This window comes from Thamnophis elegans, chromosome 5, assembly GCF_009769535.1.
Source record: "Thamnophis elegans isolate rThaEle1 chromosome 5, rThaEle1.pri, whole genome shotgun sequence".
Classification (NCBI taxonomy): domain Eukaryota; kingdom Metazoa; phylum Chordata; class Lepidosauria; order Squamata; family Colubridae; genus Thamnophis; species Thamnophis elegans.
The window spans coordinates 97318723-97345501 of record NC_045545.1 but is presented as its reverse complement, the minus strand read 5'-3'; the positions used below and the strand labels follow the sequence as shown (position 1 = coordinate 97345501).

Sequence of the window (26779 nt, the reverse complement as noted above, 5' to 3'; positions counted from 1 at the left end):
AAACTATTCTCCAAGGCACCTTAGGGTAGAACAAGAAGCAATGGATGGAAACTAATCAAGGAGAGAATAAACTTAGAACTAAGGAGAAATTTCCTGACAGTTAGAACAATGAATCAGTGGAACAGAAGTTGCCTCCAGAAGTTGTGAATGCTCCAACAGAGGTTAAGAAGATCTTGGATAGCCATTTGTCCGAAGTGGTGTAGGGTTTCTTGCCTAAGCAGGGGGTTGGACTAGAAGACCTCCAAAGTCCCTTCCAACTCTGTTATTCTAACTTGAATTCCATCACATCTGAGTCCTTCCATTCCCCACCATCCATTCAGAGCTGAAGAAGCTTCTTGGATAGCAATAGCAATAGCAGTTAGACTTATATACCGCTTCATAGGGCTTTCAGCCCTCTCTAAGCGGTTTACAGAGTCAGCATATTGCCCCCAACAACAATCCGGGTCCTCATTTCACCCACCTCGGAAGGATGGAAGGCTGAGTCAACCTTGAGCCGGTGAGATTTGAACCGCCGAACTGCAGATAACAGTCAGCTGAAGTGGCCTGCAGTACTGCACCCTAACCACTGCGCCACCTCGGCTCTCCTCGGATGAGAAGTGAAATGTCTTCCAAGAAAATCCAGTTGCCTCTTGAAAAAAAGCACTTTTGGGACCAGAGAGAAGGTTTTTCCCCCCCTATCATGATGGGTTCCTAATATGGTCTTTCAGGTCTCCCAAATGGTATCCCCAACCCCCCCCTGTTCTGAATGATAAAATCATACACCCGTAAGAGCTGGAAGGACAAAGAGTTGGAAGGGACCTTGGAGATCTTCTAGTCCAGCCCTCTGCTCAAGCAGGAGACCCTTACGGAATTACAAAATAATAAGACTTGGAAGGAACCTTGGAGATCTTCTAGTCCAGCCCTCTGCTCAAGCAGGAGATTGTTACAGAATTACAGAATAACAAGAGTTGGAAGGGACCTTGGAGGTCTTCTAGTCCAGCCCTCTGCTCAAGCAGGAGACCCTTACGGAATTACAGAATAACAGAAGAGTTGGAAGGGACCTTGGAGGTCTTCTAGTCCAACCCTCTGCCCAAGGCAGGAGTGCTTTCTCCATCTTGCACTAAGGTCTGTGTAGATTCTCAATCATCCAGGTCACAGTTGTCCCAAAAATGCTTTTTTTTTTCAAACGGCTTGGGTGCCTGGAATCCAACGCTCATTTGAAGCGGATTCAAAAGTTTTGCAGGAGAGTTGGGATCCCGCCCACGCTGGAGCCTTGGCTGGGTTTTCTATTTTAATCAGTTTTAAGTTGCAACTCTCTTCCCTGAGATCTTGTTGCTTTCCCCTTGCAACTGTGCAACGGGACGTGACTAACCTCTGAAGATGACGGGGTCCCTTTTAGGAGGAGAAGAAGGAACCACCATGTCTTTCAGGGGCCTCTCTGAAAACACTGCATCCCCCCCCCGTCCCTTTCTGCCTCTCCAAAATAGTCTGCTTTTCACAAAATCAGCTGGAACCACTTAACAAGCCCTGTTTTCTTTGGATTCGGATCCCGAAGGAAAGAGGTGGCTGGAAATGAGGGAAGAGAGGAAGAGAAGAAACGAAACAAAAAGCAGGGGGGTTGTGGCCCACCAGTGGCCATCGGAGCTGGCAGCAGATTCGGACAGTGAGGAGGGTTGGGGAGGAACCTGGGCCAGTCCTGGAGTCTGGGGAAGGCTCAGACGAGGGCTCTGTGTCGGAGGCAGAGAGGGGGCCAGGGCCGTCTGACAGTTATCAGCTGCCTTCAGAGTCGGACATCAGTGAGGCAGAAGAACATCTGGAGCCTGTTCCCAGTGTGTGCATGCACAGAGTTGCCAGACGAAGGGAACAGCTAAAGAATAGGGGTCGACTTGGGAGTTAGGACACAGGTGGATGATGAATGGCCATAGGGAATAAAAGAGGAGTGAAAGGGGAGTGGAGTTTGCAGGAGATCATTAGTTCACTTAATTGGCTCGTGACTCTCCAAGACTTTCCCAAGTTCTGCAGAGATCGGCCTGGCAGCTCTCCAAGCCAGATAAGGTCTGTGACTGTAAATCCTCCCTTGAAAGACTCTGCTGGATGGGAATGAGCAGAATTCACAGCAAGTTAAAAAAAGGGTTTTTTTTGTCGGGACAAGGAGTTTGCTTCATGCTCTTGGGAAGCCTCGCTCAGAACAAGGGGCCAGTCAGTATAAAAAGAGATTGGACAGCCATTTGTCTGAAATCTTAAGGGTTTTCTGCCTGAGCAAGGGGTTGGACTAGAAGACCTCCAAGGTCCCTTGTTCTTCTGTTAAAAGAGAAAATCTGGATGGCTGGGCTGCCAGACAAAATTAAATTGGGGTTTTTGAAATGTCAGGAAGAAGAAGAAAGAAGGGGCTTGATTACTTAAGGCCACGGTAATGCTAGGACCACCAACATAAAGATTGTAAAATCAGTCACAGTCCCTTGGTGACCTACTTTACGACTTATGACCGAAGTGGCGGCCTCGTTTAACGGACGTAAATCGAGGATTGTCGGCATCCAAAATGAAGCCATAGGACTGAGGGTGGGAGTCCTTCGAAATCCAGCTATGTTTTTCACCCGCAGAGGAAAAGAATTTTGGCCGAAGGAGAACTTGGAGTACTGTGTGAGTGCTTGTGGGAGCGGCCGAAAGCCAGGAGGGTTTGCGTCAAGGGCCAGTTTGGGAGTGAGGTACCATGATGAAGAACGAACAATCCAGATGCTAAATCATTTTGTCCTAGACAACTAAACCCAGACGGTTCCCAGGAAGCTGCAAAGTTGGAAATTTGGGCCGTCTGGTGCTAGACGAGAGTTACTGGAGAAGAGGTTTGCGGTGCTCTGAGAATCCCAAGGACTTCAAAGAGAGGAATAGAATAGAATAGAATAGAAAATGTGGAATAGGAATAAGAAGAGAAGAGGAGAAAATATGGAATAGAATAGAATAGAAAATATGGAATAAGAATAAGAAGAGGAGAAAATATGGAATAGAATAGAATAGAATAGAATAGAAAATATGGAATAGGAATAAGAAGAGGAGAAAATATGGAATAGAATAGAATAGAATGGAATAGAATGGAATAGAATAGAATAGAACATATGGAATAGGAATAAGAAGAGAAGAGGAGAAAATATGGAATAGAATAGAATAGAACATATGGAATAGGAATAAGAAGAGAAGAGGAGAAAATATGGAATAGAATAGAATAGAACATATGGAATAAGAAGAGAAGAGGAGAAAATATGGAATCGAATAGAATAGAAAATATGGAATAAGAAGAGGAGAGGAGAAAATATGGAATAGAATAGAATAGAAAATATGGAATAGGAATAAGAAGAGAAGAGGAGAAAATATGGAATCGAATAGAATAGAAAATATGGAATAGGAATAAGAAGAGGAGAGGAGAAAATATGGAATAGAATAGAATAGAAAATATGGAATAGGAATAAGAAGAGAAGAGGAGAAAATATGGAATAGAATAGAATAGAAAATATGGAATAGGAATAAGAAGAGGAGAAAATATGGAATAGAATAAAATAGAACATATGGAATAGGAATAAGAAGAGAAGAGGAGAAAATATGGAATCGAATAGAATAGGATAGGATAGGATAGAATAGGATAGGATAGAAAATATGGAATAGGAATAAGAAGAGAAGAGGAGAAAATATGGAATAGAATAGAATAGAAAAGAAACTATGGAATAGGAATAAGAAGAGGAGAGGAGAAAATATGGAATAGAATAGAATAGAACATATGGAATAAGAAGAGAAGAGGAGAAAATATGGAATCGAATAGAATAGAAAATATGGAATAAGAAGAGGAGAGGAGAAAATATGGAATAGAATAGAATAGAAAATATGGAATAGGAATAAGAAGAGAAGAGGAGAAAATATGGAATAGAATAGAATAGAAAATATGGAATAGGAATAAGAAGAGAAGAGGAGAAAATATGGAATAGAATAGAATAGAACATATGGAATAGGAATAAGAAGAGAAGAGGAGAAAATATGGAATAGAATAGAATAGAACATATGGAATAGGAATAAGAAGAGAAGAGGAGAAAATATGGAATCGAATAGAATAGGATAGGATAGGATAGAATAGGATAGGATAGAAAATATGGAATAGGAATAAGAAGAGAAGAGGAGAAAATATGGAATGGAATAGAATAGAATAGAAAATATGGAATAGGAATAAGAAGAGGAGAAAATATGGAATAGAATAGAAATAGAAAAAAATGGAATGGAATAGGAATAGAATAGAATATTAGGATAGGATGGGATGGGATGGGGTAGAAAAGAATGGAATGGAATGAAATAGAATAGAATTGGAAGGGACCTTGGGGGTCTTCTAGTCCAACCCTTTTTCTTAGGCAGGAAACCCTACACCACTTTATGGTTGAATAGTTATCCAACATCTTCATAAAAACTTCCAGTATTGCAGCATTCCTAACTTCCGGTGGCAAGCAGTTCCACTGATTAATTGTTCTAACTGTCAGGATATTTCTCCTTAGATCTAGGTTGCTTCTCTCGATTAGTTGCTTCTTGTCCTGCCTTCAAGTGATTTGGAGAATAGTTTGACTCCCTCTTCTTTGTGGCAACCCCTGAGATATTGGAACACAGCTATCATGTCTCCCCTGGTCCTTCTTTTCATCAAATTAGACATACCCAATTCTTGCAACCGTTCCTCATATGTTTTGGCCTCCAGTCCCCTAATCCTCTTTGTTGCTCTTCTCTGCACTCTTTCTAGAGCCTCCACATCTTTTCTACATTGTGGCGACCAAAACTGGATGCAGTATTCCGTAAGTTGCTGGTCCTTCAGACACCTCAATACTGCAATAATGAATCCAGTCCTGGGGAGTTGGGGGATTGGCCACCCTGTCCTAGAAGGTGTTTTCCCATCCGGTGGTCTCTTGAGGCGAGCCAGGGATGATGGGACTTATGGTGCAACACACCTTGGAGGGCATCAGCTCGGGAAAGCCTGAGTATCGTGTGTGTCTAAAACCAATGTTTCTCAACTTTGGCCATTTAAAGTTATGTGGACCACAACTCCCAGAATTCTCCAGCCAGCATGGCTGGCTGGGGAATTCTAGGAGTTGAAGTCCACAGATCTTAAAATGGGCGAGTTTAAGAAACACTGGTCTAATCTCGAAATCAGGGTACATTTGCTAATTATTTCCCGTATTTTCAAGTCTTCTCCCTCAATAGAAAAGCATCTGTTTGTGTATTTCGTTCTCTTCTCGTTCTAGCCTCCCAAGGGCCTACTTTCCATTTATTTTTCCAAAAAGATCAGAGAATTATTAATAGTTTTCGCCCACTTCCTGTGTCAATTCTGGGGATTGTTCCTTCTTTTTAAACAGCAGTTTCTTAAAGGGAACATTCATCCCCCTCAGAGAGCATCAGGCACTCGGGATTTCAGCAAAGGCAGGACTGTCCGAGGGAGTCAGAAAAGTCAAGATGGCAGCCGGGACAAGGAGAGCTTAGCCCCTCTGCAGATCCTTTCATTAAAAGGAAAACAAATAGTCAATTCCTCCGTCCTAATTTTGTTCTTTAAAAGAGAATGAGATCCGGGGCGGTTTCTACAATCTAATGGCCATTCTCGTTCAATAAATCTAGTTAAAGAAGACTGTGAGAATCTACCTTTCAAAAAAATCAAAAGGAGGAAGTGGAAAACTAAGAGTCTGTTCGTGAAATCCAAAACACCGTAAAAATATCTTGAAAACAGGGCAGGGAGCATGGATTTTTCAAGGATCCTCTCATTCTAATCAAAATGCTATCAAGTATTCCCGTCCAATGTTTCACTGAAATCAAGATATATTACGTCTACTGCATACCCCCAATCAACTGATGGTTAATTTAAAAAATGAAGTCACTGTGAACAAAACTTCTGTTGGAGAAATCATGATGGTGGCTATTAATCCCTGCACCCTTTTCCAGGTGCTGCTTATAAATGGATATAGTTCACCTTCTCTTCCAAGTGTTACAGGGAAGGGAGGGTCCATTTATTCTCCAAAGCACTTGAGGACGTGACAAAGACCAGTGGGTAGAAGCTCCTCAAAGGGAGATCCAGTCTGGAAGTCAGGAGGAGTTTCCTGACTGGGAGATCAATTAATCAATGGAACAGATTGCCTCCTCCTAGGATTGTGAGTGCTCCATCGCTGGAGGATTCCAAGATTGGACATCCATTTGACTGGGATGGTATAAGGTCTCCTGCCTTGAGCAGAGGGATGGATTGGAAGACCTCCAAGATCCCTTCCAGCCCTAAGATTCTGCTTTTGCAATTCTGTGATTCTGTTTCTCTGATTCCATGATTGTATATTTCTGATTCCATGATTCTGTGATTCCGTGATTCTTTGATTCTATTATTCTGTTTCTATGATTCTGTGATTCTATGATTCTGGTTCTTGATCCCGTGATTCTGTGATTCTATGATTCTGGTTCTTGATTCTGTGATTCTATGTTTCTCTGATTCCATGATTCTATGCTTCTGTTTCTATGATTCCGTGATTCGTGATTCTATGATTCTATATTTGTATGATTCTATGATTCTGTGATTTCATGATTCTATGTTTCTGTGATACTATGTTTCTGTGATTCCGTGATTCTGTGATTCCACAATTCTAGTATTCTGTTTCTATGATTCTGTGATTCTATGATTCTGTTTCTATGATTCTGTGATTCTATGATTCTGTTTCTGTGATTCCACGATTCTGTGATTCCATGTTTCTGTGATTCTATAATTCTATGATTCAATGTTTGTATGATTCTGTGATTCCGTGATTCTACGTTTCTATGGTTCTGTGGTTCTATGATTCTGCGATTCTATGATTCTGTAATTCTGTTTCTATGTTTCTCCAATTGTATGAATCGTAGACTGGGAGAATCATAGACACACCTCTACCCTTGCTGAATTTTGACTTCCCAGCTCACGCTGAAGCTCTTAGCTTCTGTGCTGCCACCGAAGGGGAGCTCTTGGCTCGGCTGACCTGTCGTTGGAAGCCCCAGCTTCCCAGAGCCTCTGCAAAATGCCGGAATTTATTAAACAAATCTGTTATAAGGATCTCTCTCCCCAAAATAGAGGACTTCAGGAAACGCATCTCCCCTGGGGATTTCAAAAGACGAACATCTGCGCTTCATCACTGATCTAAACATGCGCCTTCTTTCTGTCTTGCGGGAACACGGCCACTGTCCCAAGGAAGTGGCTGTGAAGGCCCCGGGGAGGAGGGAGGGGGTGGTGGATTTTAATCATCTGGATCCAGTTGATCCTGGAACCTTATTTATTAATCCTAACATGTCTTCGTGAAAGATGTCGTGGCAGTCTTTCTTTCTTTCTTTCTTTCTTCCTTCCTTCTTTCCTTCCTTCCTTCCTTCCTTTCCTTCCTTCCTTCCTTCCTTCCTTCTTTCTTTCTTTCTTTCTTTCTTTCTTTCTTTCCTCCCTTCATTTCATTTCTTTTCCCCTATTTCTTTTTTGAGAGCTCAAAACGACTTCCGAAAACGATTTTCGAAACAACACCCTGAGAGGCAGGCCGGTGCTGAGAGAGCATTTCTGCATTCACACAACCCCCTGAATTAACTGAGCCGGAAGTCTAAACTTTGCATTTAAACCGCCATGCCAAGCATGGGGAGTGTTCCCTGGTGTTTGTGTATTGGTATGGGATGCAATGGCTCAGTGGCTAAGACGCTGAGTTTGTCGATCAGGAAGGTCGGCAGTTCAGCAGTTCGAATCCCTAGCACCCACGTAACCGAGTGAGCTCCCGTGACTTGTCCCGGCTTCTGCCAACCTAGCAGTTCGAAAGCACGTAAAAAATGCAAGTAGAAAAAGAGGGACCACCTTTGGTGGGAAGGGAACAGCGTTCCGTGAGCCTTCGGGGTTGAGTCATGCCGGCCACATGACCACGGAGACGTCTTAGGACAGCGCTGGCTCTTCGGCTTTGAAAGGGAGATGAGCACTGCCCCCTAGAGTCGGGAACGAGTAGCATATATGTGCAAGGGGAACCTTTAGCTTTACCTTTTTATTGGTATGGGTGTGATGCAAAGTTAGCCTGTCTGTGTAGGTCCATCTTTCCCCACTTTGGCCATTTTAAGATGGATGGACTTCAACTCCCAGAATTCCCCAATCGGCTTTCATGCCTAAGGTGGGGGACTAGAACTTACCGTCTCCTGGCAATTGGTTCAAAGTCACCTAATTGCTTCTGTGCCTAAGGCAAGACTAGAACTCACAGTCTCCTGGCGATTGCCCCAAAGACACCCAGTTGTCTTTCATGCCTAAGGCAGGACTAGAACTCACTGTCTCCTAGTGATCGGCCCAAAGTCTCCCAGCTGGCTTTCATGCCTAAGGCAGGACTACAACTCACCGTCTCCTAGTGATTGGCCCAAAGTCACCCAGATGATTTTCATGCCTAAGGCAGGACTAGAACTCCCCGTCTCTTGGCGATTGGCCCAAAGACACTCAGTTGTTTTTCATGCCTAAGGCGGGACTAGAACTCCCTGTCTCCTGGCGATTGGCCCAAAGTCTCCCAGCTGGCTTTCATGCCTAAGGCAGGACTACAACTCACCATCTCCTGATGATTGGCCCAAGGACACCCAGTTGTCTTTCATGCCTAAGGCAGGACTAGAACTCCCTGTCTCTTGGCGATTGGCCCAAAGTCACCCAGTTGTTTTTCATGCCTAAGGCGGGACTAGAACTCCCTGACTCCTGGCGATTGGCCCAAAGTCACCCAGTTGTCTTTCATGTCTAAGGTGGGACTAGAACTCTAGGTTGCTTCTCTCCTTGATTAGTTTCCACCCATTGCTTCCTGTCCTGCCTTCAGGTGCTTTGGAGAATAGTTTGACTCCCTCTTCTTTGTGGCAACCCCTGAGATATTGGAAGATGCTATCGTGTCTCCCCTGGTCCTTCTTCCCATTAAAGTAGACATACCCAATTTTAAAAAAAACCCTGGAAAAAATGTTTTAGTTTTAAGGTTTTCGACGGTCACAACTTTCAAAATAAAAAGCTGCAGATGAGATTTAAGCCACAATGGCCTGGGAGCCCAGCTGGCAGAATTTTGCCCAGCAAGTTGTTTTGTCTGGATGGCAGAGCCCATGCCCGTTGCGCGGCATATCCGCGGCTCAAACACAGCATGTTCTTTCTATGAACCTTGTGTTGCTCGCAGCCGGGGACGCCGAGAAGCGGAAAGGAAGGGAGCTCCGTGGAGCTGGCAATTTGTTCAATTAGTCAGCCAGAAGGAAAGCAAAGAAGGAAAGGCTGCCATAGCTGTGTGGCTCCAAAATCCTCCCACCTCCCAGGAGGGGATGAAAACTGGCACTCTCTGACAGAGGCTTTGGCCAAGAGCTCCAAGAGGGGAGAGTGACTTACCAGAAAGAGAGCCTGATTCCTCTTACATGGGCATAAAGCGTTCGGCGTGTTTTCATTTTCAGCTGGTGCTGCTGGGTCCCCGGGGAGAGTCGGGCAGACATTTCCAAGTCGTTGAGCAAGGGGGCGAAGGAGGGCAAAGAGACACCCCCTCCCCAGAGAGGTTTTGCATCAGGGCTTGTGTTGTTTTGCCCAGGAGAGTCACAGAGTTTCCATGCATATTCTCATTCCCATTCTCTCTCTCTCATTCTCTCTCTCTCCCTCTCTCTCTCTCTCCCTCTTCCTCTCCTATCTTTCTATCTCTCTCTCTTTGTCTATGTCTGTCAATCCATCCATTCATCCATCTATCTACCTACCTACCATCTTTCTCTGTATCTGTCTGTCTGTCTGTCTGTCTGCCCACCCACCCACCCACCCACCCACCTACCTATCTACCTATGTCTCTCTCTCCATCCATCCATCCATCCATCCACCCACCCACCCACCCACCCACCTACCTATCTACCTATGTCTCTCTCTCCATCCATCCATCCATCCACCCACCCACCCACCTACCTACCTACCTACCTACCTGCCATCTCTCTCTCTCTCTCCATCCATCCATCCATCCATCCATCTATCTATTTGTCATTCCATTTGCAGGGCCAAAACATACCGTTTAGGTTGCTTTGTTTACCATCCCTTCTGCCTGTTGTAACACCACCTTCTTTTACCTTTCTTTTCTCCTTCCCTCTCTTCTCTACTTCCTTCCTCCTCTCCTCTCCTTTCCCTTCTTCCCTTCCCTTTCCCCTACTACTACTCTTCCTCTTCCCCTTCCTGCCCTTCTCTCCTTCTCCCTTCCATCTTCCTCTCCTGACCTCTATCTTCCTTCCCTCCCTCTCCTCTCCTCCTCTCCTCATTTCTTTTTATATTGTTGTAGGTCATTTCTTTTCTCCCTCACTCCCTTCTCTACTTTCTTCCTTCCTCCTCTCCTTCTCCTTCCTTCTTCCCTTACCATTCCCCTCCTCCTACTCTTCCTCTTCCCCTTCCTACCCTCTCTCCTTCTCCTTTCTATCTTCCTCTCCTCACCTCTATCTTCCTTCCCTCCTCTTCCTCTCCTCCTCTCTTCCTTTCTTTTTCTATTATTGTAGATCCTTTCTTTTCTCCCTCCCTCCCTTCTCTACTTCCTTCCTTCCTCTCTCCTTTCCATTCCTGCTTCCCTTACTTCTCCCCTACTCCTACTCTTCCTCTTCCCCTTCCTGCCCTCTCTCCTTCTCCCTTCCATCTTCAATTCCTCATTTCTATCTCCCTTCCCTTCTCTTCCTCTCCTCTTCTCTTCCATTCTTTTTCTATTTCTTTCTATTGTCTCTTCCAGCTATTAATTTTTATTTTCTTGGGGTGGTATATCCGCAGATCCAAAAATAATTGAATATCATTTCTTTGTTCCCTTTCCTTCCCCAAATCTATCCTGATTATGTTCCCCCTCCCTTTGTATCTTACTTTTGAATGTATATATTATTATTATTTGCTTCCCTATTTCCCCTCCCCTTTTCTACTTAATGACGTATTGTCTGGTAACCCAGACGATGCACCTTCCTTCTCATATTAAGGTGGCTGTTTTCTCTTTAGTTGGAGAATTTCATCCAGATGAACATGAAGAGTGAGATGGCCCACATCCAGCAGAATGTGGTGCACAACCAGACGGCAGCCATATTGGAGATCGGCACCAATCTTTTGAGCCAGACAGCTGAGCAGACACGGAAACTGACCGATGTGGAGACCCAGGTGATTTATGACATGGGTGGGACAGTTTGAGGGGGGGGCGGAATTATACATATTTAGAAGCATTTAACTTTCAGCCTGACTCTGCCAAGGAAGGAAAAGTTTGCCAAATATTCCATTTGGATTTCTGGATTTTTTGTTCTTGGAATTGGCTTTAAGAAAAGAGAGTTCCTCTTATACCAAAAAGAAAACCGCTTTTCTGGTTCTTCGCATTACTGTATTTAAAATTTCACTGGAATAGAATGAAGCCACAATTTATTAAGTTAGGAGGAGGCGGAAGAGGGGAGGGGAAGAGGAGGAGGAGGAGAATGAGTGGTCCTTGGAGGTCTCTGAACTAGGTTGTACAGTATAGGTGGTACCTTGCTCAATAGTAGTAACTGTGAGAGGGATCTTGGAGTCCTAGTGGACAACCATTTAAATAGGAGCCAGCTGTGTGTAGCAGCTGCCAAAAAAGCCAACACGGTTCTAGGCTGCATCAACAGAGGGAGAGAATCAAGATCACGTGAAGGGTTAATACCACTTTATAAGACCTTGGTAAGGCCACACTTGGAATATTTGCAGTTTTGGTCGCCACGATGTAGAAAAGATCTTGTGACTCTGGAAAGAGTGCAGAGAAGAGCAAGAAAGAGGATTAGGGGACTGGAGGCTAAAACATATGAAGAACGGTTACAGGAACTGGGTGTGTCTAGTTTAATGAAAAGAAGGACCAGGGGAGACATGATAGTATCTTCCAATATCTCAGGGGTTGCCCCAAAGAAGAGGGAGTCAAGCTATTATCCAAAGCCCCTGAGAGTAGAACAAGAAGCAATGGGTGGAAACTAATCAAGGAGAGAAGCAACTTAGAACGGAGGAGAAATTTCCTGACAGTGAGAATCATTTAATCAGTGGAACAGAAGTTGCCTCCAGAAGTTGTGAAGTTTTAAAGAAGAGATTGGATAACCATTTGTCTGAAGTGGTGTAGGGTTTCCTGCCTAGGCAGAGGGTTGGACTAGAAGACCTCCAAGGTCCCTTCCAACTCTGTTATTCTATTCCACTCCTCTTTTTGCTGCTGGGGTTTTGATGCTACCCATGTTTTTAATGCACGGTTGAGTCCCTTCTGAGGCTGAACTCCATCTTCCTTTCTCTCTGGTTTTGCTCTGGCGCTCAGGAAGGACCGCGGATCTCTAGCTCAGTTCCCAAGTCTGATCTTGGCTTCTTTTGTGCTCCATGCGCAGGTGCTGAACCAAACCTCCCGCATCGAAATACAACTCCTGGAGAATTCGCTGTCCACGAACAAGTTGGAACGGCAGCTCCTGGTGCAGACCAGCGAGATCCACAAGCTCCAGGATCAGAACAGGTGAACTGCTGGCGGGAGAAATACAGGCCTGTGATGGCGAACCTGTGGCATATGTACCACAGGTGCCACACGGAGCCCTCTTTGCAGGCATGCGAGCCGTCGCCCCAGTTCAGCCCCACCACGCATGCACATGCTCAGAGTTTCCACACATATTCTCTGTTTTTCTCTCTGTCTCTCCCTCTCTTTCTCTTATCTCCCTCCCTCCCTCTACCTAACTACGTCTGTTTGTCTGTCTCTATTAACTATCTACCATTTACCATCTATCTCTGTTCTTATTCTGCATATCTCTCTCTCTCTCTCTCTCTCTCTCTCTCTATCCGTCTGTCTATCTTTCTATCTCTCAACCTACCTACCTACCATCTATCTATCTATCTCTGTGTCTGTCTGTCTGTCTGTTTATCTATCTATCTATCTATCTATCTATCTATCTATCTATCTATCTATCTATCTATCTATCATCTATCTATCTATCTATCTATCTATCTATCTATCTATCTATCTATCTATCTCCTATCTACCAGCTACCTCTCTCCCTCATCTAATTTCTCTCTTTCTCTTTCTCTCTTTCTCTCTCTCTACCTACCTACCTAGCTATCCATCAATCCATCCAGCTAGCTACCTACCTACCTATCTTCCTCATCTAATTCTCTCTTTCTCTCTCTCTCTCTCTCGCTATCCATCAATCCATCCACCTACCTACCTCTCTTCCTCATCTAATTAACTATCTAACTATCTACCTACCTACCTACATCTATCTATCTATCTATCTATCTATCTATCTATCTATCTATCTATCTATCTATCTATCTATCTAACCACCTATCTACCAGCTACCTCTCTCCCTCATCTAATTATCTTTCTCTTTCTCTCTTTCTCTCTCTCTACCTACCTACCTAGCTATCCATCAATCCATCCATCCACCTACCTACCTCTCTTCCTCATCTAACTCTCTCGCTCTCTTTCTCTACCTACCTAGCTATCCATCAATCCATCCATCTACCTATCTACCTATCTACCTACCTACCTACCTACATCTCTCTCTCTCTCTCTCTCTCTCTCTCTCTCTCTATCTATCTATCTATCTATCTATCTATCTATCTATCATCTATCCATCCATCCATCCATCCATCCCTCTCTCTCTGCAGGCATGCGAGCCGTCACCCCAGCTGAGCTCCACTGCCCATGTTTGTGTACATGCAGCCGGCCAGCTGATTTTTGAGTCTCTGCTGCATGCGTGGGGGGCGGGTCACATGTGGGAGACGTGTGTGCATGCGTGTGAGCTCCAGTTCCCACCAATCCGCTTCCTTCTCTGGGAAACAAATTTTTGGGGGCCACGATCCACGGGAGAAGCCTTGGGTCACTCCAGCCGTCCGAGAAAGAAACGGTATTTTGATCAACACCCAGCAGTTAGTTGTAACCAGCAGGAAAAACGGCCTTTGCAATCAGGAGTGGTGTTTGTTTAAGGGAACAAAAATAAGGCCGCTAAAATCTTCGGGGTGGGGGGAGCATTTGAATTCTGGACCAAATGACATGATACTGGTGGCGGGTGACCTTCCCTTCTCTTGGCGAAAGAAGGTTCCCCCATCCAGCGGCTTCCTAAAATATCTTCCTGGCCCCGGCAGGAGGCCTTGTGGAGCAAGCCAAGATCATGCTGGCCGTGAAGAGCGGCCATCTCCTCCTCCCAAGGATTGTGGTCCCAGAGCCAGTTGGCCGGCATGAACTGCGATCTTAGCCTTGTTGGAAACATTCCCCAAAACAGGAGGGATTCAAGCGTGGAAAATTATTGTAAACTCAGTTCCAAGGCTCTCTACGAGTACACATATATACACACAAATATTTACATTTACATTTACATTTACAGTTATACTTATATAGTTATAGTTACAGTTATATTTATATTTTTATAGTTATAGTTATAGTTATAGTTACAGTTATATTTATATTTTTATAGTTATAGTTATAGTTATAGTTATATTATTTATATTATTCATATTCATATTATTAATATTCATAGTTATAGTTAGTTGTTATATTTATAGTTATAGTTACAGTTACAGTTACAGTTACAGTTACAGTTATAGTTATAGTTATAGTTATAGTTATAGTTATAGTTATAGTTATAGTTATAGTTATAGTTATAGTTATAGTTATAGTTATAGTTATAGTTATAGTTATAGTTATAGTTACAGTTCAGTTACAGTTACAGTTACAGTTACAGTTATAGTTAGTTATAGTTATAGTTATAGTTATAGTTATAGTTTAGTTATAGCTATAGTTATAGTTATAGTTATAGTTATAGTTATAGTTATAGTTATATTATTTATATTTATATTATTCATATTCATATTATTAATATTCATAGTTATAGTTAGTTGTTATATTTATATTTATAGTTATAGTTATAGTTATAGTTACAGTATAGTTACAGTTACAGTTACAGTTAGTTATAGTTATAGTTATAGTTATAGTTATAGTTATAGTTTAGTTATAGTTATAGTTATAGTTATAGTTATAGTTATAGTTATAGTTATAGTTATAGTTATAGTTATAGTTATAGTTATAGTTATAGTTATAGTTATAGTTATAGTTATAGTTATAGTTACAGTTCAGTTACAGTTACAGTTACAGTTACAGTTACAGTTACAGTTACAGTTATAGTTAGTTATAGTTATAGTTATAGTTTAGTTATAGCTATAGTTATAGTTATAGTTATAGTTATATTATTTATATTTATATTATTCATATTCATATTATTCATATTCATAGTTATAGTTAGTTGTTATATTTATAGTTATAGTTATAGTTATAGTTTAGTTATAGTTATAGTTATAGTTATAGTTATAGTTATAGTTATAGTTATAGTTATAGTTATAGTTATAGTTATAGTTATAGTTATAGTTATAGTTATAGTTATAGTTATAGTTATAGTTATATTATTTATATTTATATTATTAATATTCATATTATTAATATTCATAGTTATAGTTAGTTGTTATAGTTATAGTTATAGTTATAGTTATAGTTATAGTTATAGTTATAGTTATAGTTATAGTTATAGTTATAGTTATAGTTATAGTTATAGTTATAGTTATAGTTACAGTTACAGTTACAGTTACAGTTACAGTTACAGTTTAGTTCTAGTTATAGTTATAGTTATATTATTTATATTTATATTATTCATATTCATATTATTAATATTCATAGTTATAGTTAGTTGTTATATTTATATTTATATTTATATTTATAGTTATATTTATAGTTATAGTTATAGTTATAGTTATAGTTATAGTTACAGTTACAGTTACAGTTACAGTTACAGTTCAGTTACAGTTACAGTTACAGTTACAGTTACAGTTACAGTTATAGTTATAGTTATATTATTTATAGTTATATTTATAGTTATATTTATAGTTATATTATTTATATATATGAATAGAATAGAATAGAATAGAAGATGGAAAGAGGAGAAGGGAAGAGAAGAGAAGAGAAGAGAAGAGAAGAGAAGAGAAGAGGGGATAAGGGATAGGATAGAAATAAAACATTACTTTGGTCCCAGCTGGGTCAAATCCAGCTCAGGAAGGAGGATGGGTGGGTAGGTCCTCTGACGCATTATACTGGGACGGTGCCTGTTTCTCCCAGCAAAAGCCACCAGGCATACGGCCCGCAACCCACCACTGATTAGGATACAGAATAAGAATTGGAAGGGAGCTTGGAGATCTTCTAGTCCAGCCCTCTGCTCAAGACAAGAGCCTTACACCATCCTGGTCAAATTGTTGTCCAATCTCCTCTTAGAAACTTCCAGTGATGGAGCACCCACAACTTCTGGAGGCAAGCAGTTCCACTGGTTAATTGTCCTCCCTGTCAGGAAATTCCTCCTTAGTTCCATGTTGCTTCTCTACTTGGTTAGTTTCCATCTGTTGCTTCCTCTCTTGCCTTCTGGTGCTTTGGAGAATAGCTTGACCCCCTCTTCCTTGTGGCAGCCCCTGAGATATTGGGCTATCACATCACCCCTAGTCCTTCTCTTCATTAGACTACACCGGGGGTCTTCAAACTTGGCAACTTCAAAGCTTGTGGACTTCAACTCCCAGAATTCCTCAATCAGCCATGCTGGACTAGTCATTCTCAGTTCTCTCTGTGACCATCTTCCCGTCTCTGCAGCATCTTAGAAACTCGAGTCCGGCAGATGGAAACGAAGCACTTGAAGGAGCTGGAGGACATTCGGACCGAGAAGGACCAGCTCCAGCAGCTGGTGAGCCACCAGAGCAACACAATTGAAGGTCTGGAGAAGTCCCTTCATGTCGCCAGCAGTAACGCCAGCCTTCTTCAGCAGCAGCAGCTGCAGCTCCTGGAATCGGTCCAGAATTTGGTCTCCTTAGTCTCCGAAGGAAAAGGTACCTTCTTTGCACATCCAAAGGAAGAGTTGGTTTTATTAAATTGACAGTCCACCTCCGAGTAGTTCCAAAACTTTCCCCCCACCTGTTTTTCCTTCAACAGTTCTTCTGAAAAAAGAAGACCGGCTGTTCCAGGACTGCATGGACATCCTTCAATCTGGATTCAACCTCAGTGGGGTTTACACACTCCACATTAACAATCTGACTGAACCCAAAAAGGTCAGTTGGCCCAAAGATTAGATGAATCTAGTTGGTTGGTTGGGCTCGGTTGGGTTAGTTGGATGGTTGGGTTGGTTGGTTCGTTCATTGGTTGGGTTAGGTTGGTTGGGTTGGGTTGGGTTGGGTTGGGTTGGGTTAGTTGGTTGGCTTGGTTGGTTAGTTGGTTGGGTTGGGTTGGGTTAGTTGGCTTGGTTGGTTAATTGGTTGGGTTGGGTTGGTTGGGTTAGTTGGATGGTTGGGTTGGTTGGTTCGTTCATTGGTTGGGTTAGGTTGGTTGGGTTGGGTTAGTTGGTTGGCTTGGTTGGTTAATTGGTTGGGTTGGCTTGGTTGGGTTAGTTGGATGGTTGGGTTGGTTGGTTTGTTAATTGGTTAAGTTACGTTGGTTGGGTTGGGTTAGTTGGTTGGCTTGGTTGATTAGTTGGTTGTGTTGTGTTGGGTTAGTTGGTTGGCTTGGCTTGGTTGGTTAATTGGTTGGGTTGGTTGGGTTAGTTGGATTGGTTGGTTTGTTCATTGGTTAGGTTACGTTGGTTGGGTTGGGTTGTGTTGGGTTAGTTGGTTGGATTGGTTAGTTAGTTGGTTGGGTTGGGTTAGTTGGATGGTTGGGTTGGTTGGTTCATTCATTGGTTGGATTAGGTTGGTTGGGTTGGGTTAGTTGGCTGGCTTGGTTGGTTAGTTGGTTGGGTTGGGTTGGGTTGGGATGGTTTGGTTGGGCTTGGTTGGTTTGGTTTGGTTTGGTGGGTTGGGTTGAGCTGGGTTGGTTGGTTGGATTAGTTTAATGGGTTGGGTTGGGATGGATAGATGGATGGATGGCTGAATGATCATATGCCATCAGGTCAATGCTGGCACAGAAACATAGAATCATAGAATCGTAGAATTGTAGAATCATAGAAACAAAATCATAGAGCTGGTAGGGACCCTGGAGATCTTCTAGTCCAACTCTCTGCTCAACGCAGGAGACCTGATACCATCTCTGTCCAATCTACTTGAGATGTAACCACATAACAACCACATAGACCAGTATTTCCCTACCGTAGCCATCTGCCAGGGGTATTCTGGGAGCTGAAGTCCACATCTCTTAAAATGCGTAAAGTTGGGAAACCCTGGCATAGATCCACCTTCTCCGGGCTGACCTGTCCTTCTTTCCAACAATCGATCAAAGGTCCTGTTGACCACTCTGTACATTTCAAGCTGGTTATTTCTTCTTGCCTTGTTTCCTTTTCTCCCTTTATTGCTTCTTATTTCTACTTTTCCAGGCCTTTTGCGACATGGAAACTGATGGAGGAGGCTGGACGGTCATTCAACGCCGGATCAACGGCAGTGTTAGCTTCCAAAAAACCTGGAAAGAATATAAACAGGTTTGCTACTGGTGTTTTCCAGTGACCATGGCTGTGTCCAGATGTGGATAGGATAGGGATAGGATGGGATGGGAAGGGAAGGGAAGGGATGGGATGGAATGGAAATAGGAAATAGGAAATAGGAAATGGGAAATAGAAATAATAGAAATAATAGAAATAGAAATAATAGAAATAGAAATAGAAATAGAAAGAAATAGAAATAGGAAATAAAAATAATAGAAATAGGAATGGGAAATAGAATAGAATTAGAATTATTCTAATTAGATTTTAGATTTTTAGATTTTTATTAAATTTATAGGCCGCCCTTTTCCCTGAGAGGACTCAGGGCGGCTTCATGGGAGGGGGAGTGCAGGACAAAACATAAGACAATACGTGAGTAAAAAAATAATAAACAATAAAACACAACTTTCATTCAACATTCGGGTGGGGCAGATAGAATCTTTATCCCCAGGCCTGACGGGATAGCCAGGTCTTGAGGGCTGTGCGGAAGGTCTGGAGGGTGGTGAGGGTTCGAATCTCCACGGGGAGATCGTTCCAAAGGGTCGGAGCTGCTACTGAGAAGGCTCTCCTCCGCGTAATCACCAGTCGGCACTGACTGGCGGATGGAACTCGGAGGAGGCCTAATCTGTGCGATCTAATAGGTCGAAGGGAGGTAATTGGCATAGATTAGAATTAGAATTAGAATTAGAATTAGAATTAGATTAGAATTAGAATTAGAATTAGAATTAGAATTAGAATTAGAATTAGAATTAGAATTAGAATTAGAATTAGAATTAGAATTAGAATTAGAATTAGAATTAGAATTAGAATTAGAATTAGAATTAGATTAGAATTAGAATTAGAATAAGATTAGAATTGGAATTAGAATAGAATTAGAATTAAAATAAGATTAGAATTAGAATTAGAATTAGAATAAGATTAGAATTGGAATTAGAATAGAATTAGAATTAAAATAAGATTAGAATTAGAATTAGAATTAGAATAAGATTAGAATTAGAATTAGAATTAGAATTAGAATAAGATTAGAATTAGAATTAGAATTAGAATTAGAATAAGATTAGAATTGGAATTGGAATAGAATTAGAATTAAAATAAGATTAGAATTAGAATTAGAATAGAATAGAATAAGAATAAGATTAGAATTAAAATAAGATTAGAATTAGAATTAGAATAGAATAGAATAGAATATGGAATGGAACAGAACAGAAAAGAAATGAAATTGAAATAATTAGAATAGAATAGAATTAGAATAGAATTAGAATAGAGTAGAATGGAATAGAATTAGAATTCCCTCCCTCCTTTTCTTCCCTCTCTCCTTCCCTCCCTGCTTCTCTCCCCTTTCTTGCTTCCCTCCCTACTTTCCCTCCCTCTCTCCTCTTTATTCTTTCTTCCCTCTCTCTCCCCTCCTTCCCTCCTTTCCTTCCTTCCCTCCCACTCCCCTTTGACCGTGACTGTGTTCCCCTCCCTGCAGGGCTTTGGAGTCGCGGCTGGGGAATACTGGCTGGGGAACGAGGCCATCCATCTCTTGACCAGCCAGGCCGCCTCCGCTCTCAGGGTGGAGCTTCTGGACTGGGAAGGCAACCAGGCTTATGCCCAGTATGACAAAGTCCGTCTGACAGGCGAGCGCCAGCGCTACAGGTGAGATCCTTTTCCTGGTGGAAACATTTGGGATTCCAGAGGGAGCATCAGCCAGAAATGGGCTGCAGCTGCAAACGAGGCAGATCTAATCTTCGAGCCACAGTGGCGCAGTGGTCAGAGCGCAGTACTGCAGGCGGCTTCTGCTGACTGCGGGCTGCCTGAAATTTGGCAGTTCGAATCTCACCAGGCTCAAGGTCGACTCAGCCTTCCGTCCTTCCGAGGTGGGTAAAATGAGGACCCAGATTGTTGGGGGGCAAGAGGCTGACTTTGTAAACTGCTTAAAAAGGGGTGGAGAGCACTGTGAAAAGGTCTAAATGCTATTCCTTCTTTCCTTCCTTCCTTCCTTCCTTCCTTCCTTTTTTCTTTCTTTCCTTCCTTCCCTCCCTCCCTCCCAGTGGTTAGAATGCAGTATTGCAGGCTAACTCTGCCCACTGCCAGCAGTTCAATCCTGATTGACTGGCTCAAGGTTGACTCAGCCTTCCGTCCTTCCAAGGTTGGTAACGTAAGGGTCCAAATTGTTGGGGGAAAGAGGCTGACTCTGCAAACCATTTAGAGAGGGCTGGAAAACACTGTGAAGCTGTATATAAGTCTAAGGGCTATTGCTATTCCTTCCTTCCTTCCTTCCTTCCTTCCTTCCTTCCTTCCTGCCTTCCTTCGAAAGCACTGTGAAGCTGTATAGAAGTCTAAGAGCTATTGCTATTCCTTCCTTCCTTCCTTCCTTCCTTCCTTCCTTCCTTCCTTCCTTCCTTCCTTCGAAAGCACTGTGAAGCTGTATAGAAGTCTAAGAGCTATTGCTATTCCTTCCTTCCTTCCTTCCTTCCTTCCTTCGAAAGCACTGTGAAGCTGTATAGATGTCTAAGGGCTATTGCTATTCATTCCTTCCTTCCTTCCTTCCTTCCTTCCTTCCTTCCTTCCTTCCTTCCTTCCTTCCTTTGAAAGCACTGTGAAGCTGTATAGAAGTCTAAGAGCTATTGCTATTTCTTCCTTCCTTCCTTCCTTCCTTCCTTCCTTCCTTCCTTCCTTCCTTCGAAAGCACTGTGAAGGTGTATAGAAATCTAAGGGCTATTTCTATTCCTTCCTTCCTTCCTTCCTTCCTTCCTTCCTTCCTTCCTTCCTTCCTTCCTTCCTTCCTTCCTTCCTTCGAAAGCACTGTGAAGGTGTATAGAAATCTAAGGGCTATTGCTATTCCTTCCTTCCTTCCTTCCTTCCTTCCTTCCCTCCCTCCCTCCCTCCCTCCCTCCCTCTTTGTGGATTGAATGCAGTATTGCAGGCTAACTCTGCCCACTGCCAGCAGTTCAATCCTGACCAACTGGCTCAAGGTTAACTCAGTCTTTCGTCCTGCCGAATTCAGTAACATAAGGGCCCAGATTGTTGGGGGCAAGAGGCTGACTCTGCAAACCGCTTAGAGAGGGCTGGAAAGCTCTGGAAAGCAGTATATAAGTCTAAATGCTATTGCTATTCCTTCCTTCCTTCCTTCCTTCCTTCCTTCCTTCCTTCCTTCCTTCCTTCCTTCCTTCCTTCCTTCGAAAGCACCGTGAAGCTGTATAGATGTCTAAGGGCTATTGCCCTTCCTCCCTCCCTCCCTCCCTCCCTCCCTCCCTCCCTTCCTTCGAAAGCACTGTGAAGCTGTATAGATGCCTAAGGGCTATTGCTATTCCTTCCTTCCTTCCTTCCTTCCTTCCTTCCTTCCTTCCTTCCTTCCTTCGAAAGCACTGTGAAGCTATATAGAAGTCTAAGAGCTATTGCTATTTCTTCCTTCCTTCCTTCCTTCCTTCCTCCCTCCCTCCCTCCCTTCCTTCGAAAGCACTGTGAAGCTGTATAGATGCCTAAGGGCTATTGCTATTCCTTCCTTCCTTCCTTCCTTCCTTCCTTCCTTCCTTCCTTCCTTCCTTCGAAAGCACTGTGAAGCTATATAGAAGTCTAAGAGCTATTGCTATTTCTTCCTTCCTTCCTTCCTTCCTTCCTTCCTTCCTTCCTTCCTTCGAAAGCACTGTGAAGGTGTATAGAAATCTAAGGGCTATTTCTATTCCTTCCTTCCTTCCTTCCTTCCTTCCTTCCTTCCTTCCTTCCTTCCTTCCTTCCTTCCTTCCTTCCTTCCTTCGAAAGCACTGTGAAGGTGTATAGAAATCTAAGGGCTATTGCTATTCCTTCCTTCCTTCTTTCCTTCCTTCCTTCCTTCCTTCCTTCCTTCCTTCCCTCCCTCCCTCCCTCCCTCCCTCTTTGTGGATTGAATGCAGTATTGCAGGCTAACTCTGCCCACTGCCAGCAGTTCAATCCTGACCAACTGGCTCAAGGTTAACTCAGTCTTTCGTCCTGCCGAATTCAGGAACATAAGGGCCCAGATTGTTGGGGGCAAGAGGCTGACTCTGCAAACCGCTTAGAGAGGGCTGGAAAGCTCTGGAAAGCAGTATATAAGTCTAAGGGCTATTGCTATTCCTTCCTTCCTTCCTTCCTTCCTTCCTTCCTTCCTTCCTTCCTTCCCTCTACCTTTCTTCCCTCCTTCCCTCCCTCCCAATAGCACCCCAAGTGCTACTGTTATTACAATCATATTGAAAGGTTAGTTTCCAAAATTCAAAGAGAGGCTTCATCTCATCTTAAGAGCCGAGGTGGCGCAGTGGTTAAGGTGCAGTACTGCAGGCCACTTCAGCTGACTGTTATCTGCAGTTCAGCGGTTCAAATCTCACCGGCTCAAGGTTGACTCAGCCTTCCATCCTTCCGAGGTGGGTGAAATGAGGACCTAGACTGTGGGGGCGGATATGCTGACTCTGTAAACCGCTTAGAGAGGGCTGAAAGCCCTATGAAGCGGTATATAAGTCTACTGCTATTGCTATAAAGTCTGCATTTGGCATCATCAGAGGATTTTTCTGCTTTTAACCCTTGCTTAACTCGGCTTGAGTGATCATAAAGTCAAATGAGGCACGTGGTTCTCCCGCCTCCTCCTGTAGAGGGCGCTTTTTTAGAGGCTTTTTTAAACAGTTAAGCACTAAGCAGAGTCCTCCACTGTGACTCTGGCAGCAACTAGCTCAGCCTGACCTCCGCTCTTGCCTTTTTCCTTTTACATTTATTTTTCTTTTCATGATGACAGTGGTGAGGCTCTGCCTCCTCTGCCTCCCCTGACTGCATGTGACTGGAAGAAATGACACCCCTAGCCCTTCTTTTCATTAAGAGCCAAGGTGGCGCAGTGGTTAAATGCAGCACTGCAGGCTACTTCAGCTGACTGCAGTTCTGCAGTTCGGCTGTTCAAATCTCAGGGTTGACTCAGCCTTCCATCCTTCCGAGGTGGGTAAAATGAGGACCCGGATTTTTGTTGGGGGAGATATGCTGACTCTGTAAACCGCTTAGAGAGGGCTGAAAGCCCGATGAAGCGGTATATAAGTCTAATTAATAAATAAATAATAAATAAATAAGCTCCCGTCGCCTTCGCTGTTGTTTCAGGCTCGCTCTGAGAGGCTACAAGGGCTCAGTGGGTCTCCAAAGCGCACTGCCATTCCAGGGAACATCCTTCAGCACCTGGGACTCCGATAATGACAACTGCATGTGCAAATGTGCCCAAATGCTCTCTGGCGGTAAGTATGCTTTAGGCTGCATCAACAGAGGGATGGAATCAAGATCACGTGAAGGGTTCATCCCACTTTATAAGGCCTTGGGAAGGCCACACTTGGAATACGGCTGGGGAATTCTGGGAGTTGAAGTCCACAAGTCTTAAAGTTCCCAAGTTTGGACACGCCTGAATTAGACATATCCAATTCCTGCAATTGTTTTTTCGTATATTTCAACTTCCAGTCCCCTCATCATCTTGGTTGCTCTTCTCTGCACTCTTTCTAAAATCTCAACAGACCAAAACTGGATGCAGGATTCAAAGTGTGGCCTCAATTATGCAGCATAAAGCGGGATTATTATAATTTCTTGTGATTATTATAAATCAGTTCCCTAACGGAGAGAATCAATTGGTTGTTCAGAATTTTAAACATAGCTCCAAAGAAACAGCCAATCACATGACCAGCTGACCAAAACAGGCGTACAAGACTTTTATAAGCTAAGAATAGGACAATTTTTCTTGCTGATGATGTTACCTTGTCTGGTAACGAAACATTCCGAAATTAAATTGAAACACGCTTGGGGTGCAAGCCACTGCCAGTTCCATAACTCTCCAATCATTCACCGGAAGAAGATGTATCAGAGTTAGAATAACAGAGTAGGAAGGGACCTTGGAGGTCTTCTAGTCCAACCCCCTGCCTAGGCAGGAAACATGTAAACTACTTCAGACAAATGGCCATCCAACCTCTTCTTAAAGACTTCCAGTGTTGGGGCATTCACAACTTCTGGAGGCAACTTCTGTTCCACTGATTAATTGTTCTAAGTGTCAGGAAATTTCTCCTTAGTTCTAGGTTGCTTCTCTCCTTGATTAGTTTCCATCTGTTGCTCCTTGTCCTGCCTTCAGGTTTCTTTGGAGAATAGAATAGAATAGAACAGAAGAGAAGGGACCTTGGAGGACTTCTAGCCCAACCCCCTGCTTAGGCAGGAAACTGTAAACCACTTTAGACAAATGGTTATCCAATCTCTTCTTAAAAACCTTCCAGTAATGGAGCATTTACAAGAATAATACATAGAATAGAATAGAATAGAATAGAATAGAATAGAATAGAATAGAATAGAATAGAATAGAATAGAGGAATGGAATGGAATAAGAATAGAAAATAGAAGAGAAAATAGAAGAGAAGAGAACAGGAATAGAATAGAATAAGAATTTAGAATAGAATAGAATAAGAATTTAGAATAGAATAGAATATAGGAATGGAATAAGAATAGAAAATAGAAGAGAAAATAGAAGAGAAGAGAACAGGAATAGAATAGAATAAGAATTTGGAATAGAATAGGATTTTAGGATTTTTAGGATTTTATTAGTATTTATAGGCCGCCCTTTTCCCTGAGGGGACTCAGGGCGGCTTACATAAAATAAGGAAGGGAGGGGTACAGACAATAGACACAAACAATACATAGAAGTAAAATAGTAAGCAACATTCATTCATCATTCGGGTGGGGACAGATTACGATCTTTATCCCCAGGCCTGTTGGGAGAGCCAGGTCTTAAGGGCTGTGCGGAAGGTCTGGAGGGTGGTGAGGGTACGAATCTCCACGGGGAGGTCGTTCCAAAGGGTCGGAGCTACTACTGAAAAGGCTCTCCTCCGTGTAGTTGCCAGTCGGCACTGACTGGCAGATGGAACTCGGAGGAGGCCTAATCTATGCGATCTAATTGGTCGCAGGGAGGTAATTGGCAGGAGGCGGTCTCTCAAGTACGCAGATCCACTACCATGGAGGGCTTTAAGAATAGAATAGAATAGAATTCTTTATTGGCCAAGTGTGATTGGAAACACAAGGAATTTGTCTTTGGTGCAGATGCTCTCAGGGTACACAAAGAAAAGAAAACAATACAATAAAATATATTCATCAAGAATCACAGATACAACACTTGGTGATAGTCCTAGGATACTAATAAGCCATCAAATCATACTAGGAAACAATAAAACAATGCAAGTCATAAACAAAAAAGCAACATAATGATAGTCATAATAGGAGATAGGCAATAGGAAGGATGGGAAAAAGAATAGTAATTTAGAATGGTTTGACAGTGTAGAGGGAATTATTTGTTTAGCAGAGGGATGGCGTTTGGGGAAAAACTGTCCTTGTGTCTAGTTGTCTTGGTGTGCAGTGCCCTATAGCCTCGTTTTGAGGGTGGGAGTTGAAACAATTTACGTCCAGGATGCGAGGGGTCTGTAGATATTTTCACAGCCCTCTTTTTGACTCCTGCAGTGTCCAGGTCCTCAACGGAAGGCGAGTTGGCAGTAATTGTTTTTTCCTGCAATTCTGATTCTCCTCTGAGGTCCGTGTCTGTCTTGTTGGGTTGCAGAGCCAAACCAGACAGTTATGGAGGTGCAGATGAGAGACTCAATCATTCCTCTGCAGAACAGAATCAGCAACTCTTTGGCCAGTTTGAGCTTTCTGAGTTGGTGCAGAAAAAAACATTCTTGGTTGGGCTTTTTTGATGGCGCTTTTGACGTTAGGTGTCCATTTTAGGTCTTGAGATATGATAGAACCTAGAAATTTGAAGGCCTCTACTGTGGATGCCATGTTGTCGAGTATTCTAAGAGGTGATAGTATGGGAGGGTTTCTCCTGAAATCTTCTGGGGGCAAAATGTAATAATGGTGTGGCTATGCGATCCAGGACTGACACCTTTCCAATCCTTCCATGAAACAGGTTGGTGGTTTGACGCCTGCGGCCAATCTAACCTAAACGGTATTTACTATCCGGCTCGCCATAACATCCGGAAATTGAATGGCGTCCGCTGGCATTACTTCCAAGGCCCAGGATACTCATTAAAAGCCACGCGGATGATGATCAGGCCTTCTGGCGGCCGCGAAGGGGCGTGATGAGACTGAGCGGGATGCTCTACCTCCGAGTCAGATTGCACAGAATAACAAAGAGTCGGAAGGGACCTTGGAGGTCTTCTAGTCCAACCCCCTGCTCAAGCAGGAGACCCTACACAATTCCGGACAAAAACAGCAGTTCCAATCTCTTCTTTGAACCCTGCAGGGATGGTGCACCCACAACTTTTTGGAGGCAAGCAGTTCGTTGTTCTCGCTGTCAGGAAATTCCCCCCAATTTCTAGGTTGGGTCTCTCTTTAATTAGCATGGGAGGACAAGGTTGAACTTCAAGTCCCATGTTGCTCTGCACCA

The 26779-nt window shown here is 43.0% G+C and overlaps 1 protein-coding gene across 1 annotated transcript in view; it reads left to right on the top strand.

Moving 5' to 3' along the window:
• The window catches only part of ANGPT4 (angiopoietin 4), a 34360-nt gene extending 7852 nt beyond the window's left edge, over nucleotides 1-26508 (top strand). Inside the window, exons 2-9 of the mRNA XM_032218381.1 lie at nucleotides 10952-11107; nucleotides 12319-12440; nucleotides 16599-16831; nucleotides 16935-17050; nucleotides 18304-18405; nucleotides 19877-20043; nucleotides 23479-23609; nucleotides 26300-26508. Coding sequence (XP_032074272.1) covers nucleotides 10952-11107; nucleotides 12319-12440; nucleotides 16599-16831; nucleotides 16935-17050; nucleotides 18304-18405; nucleotides 19877-20043; nucleotides 23479-23609; nucleotides 26300-26472 — 1200 coding nt within the window. The 3' untranslated portion in view covers nucleotides 26473-26508. The remainder of the gene's footprint in view (nucleotides 1-10951; nucleotides 11108-12318; nucleotides 12441-16598; nucleotides 16832-16934; nucleotides 17051-18303; nucleotides 18406-19876; nucleotides 20044-23478; nucleotides 23610-26299) is intronic.
• Nucleotides 26509-26779: the final 271 nt, after the last annotated feature.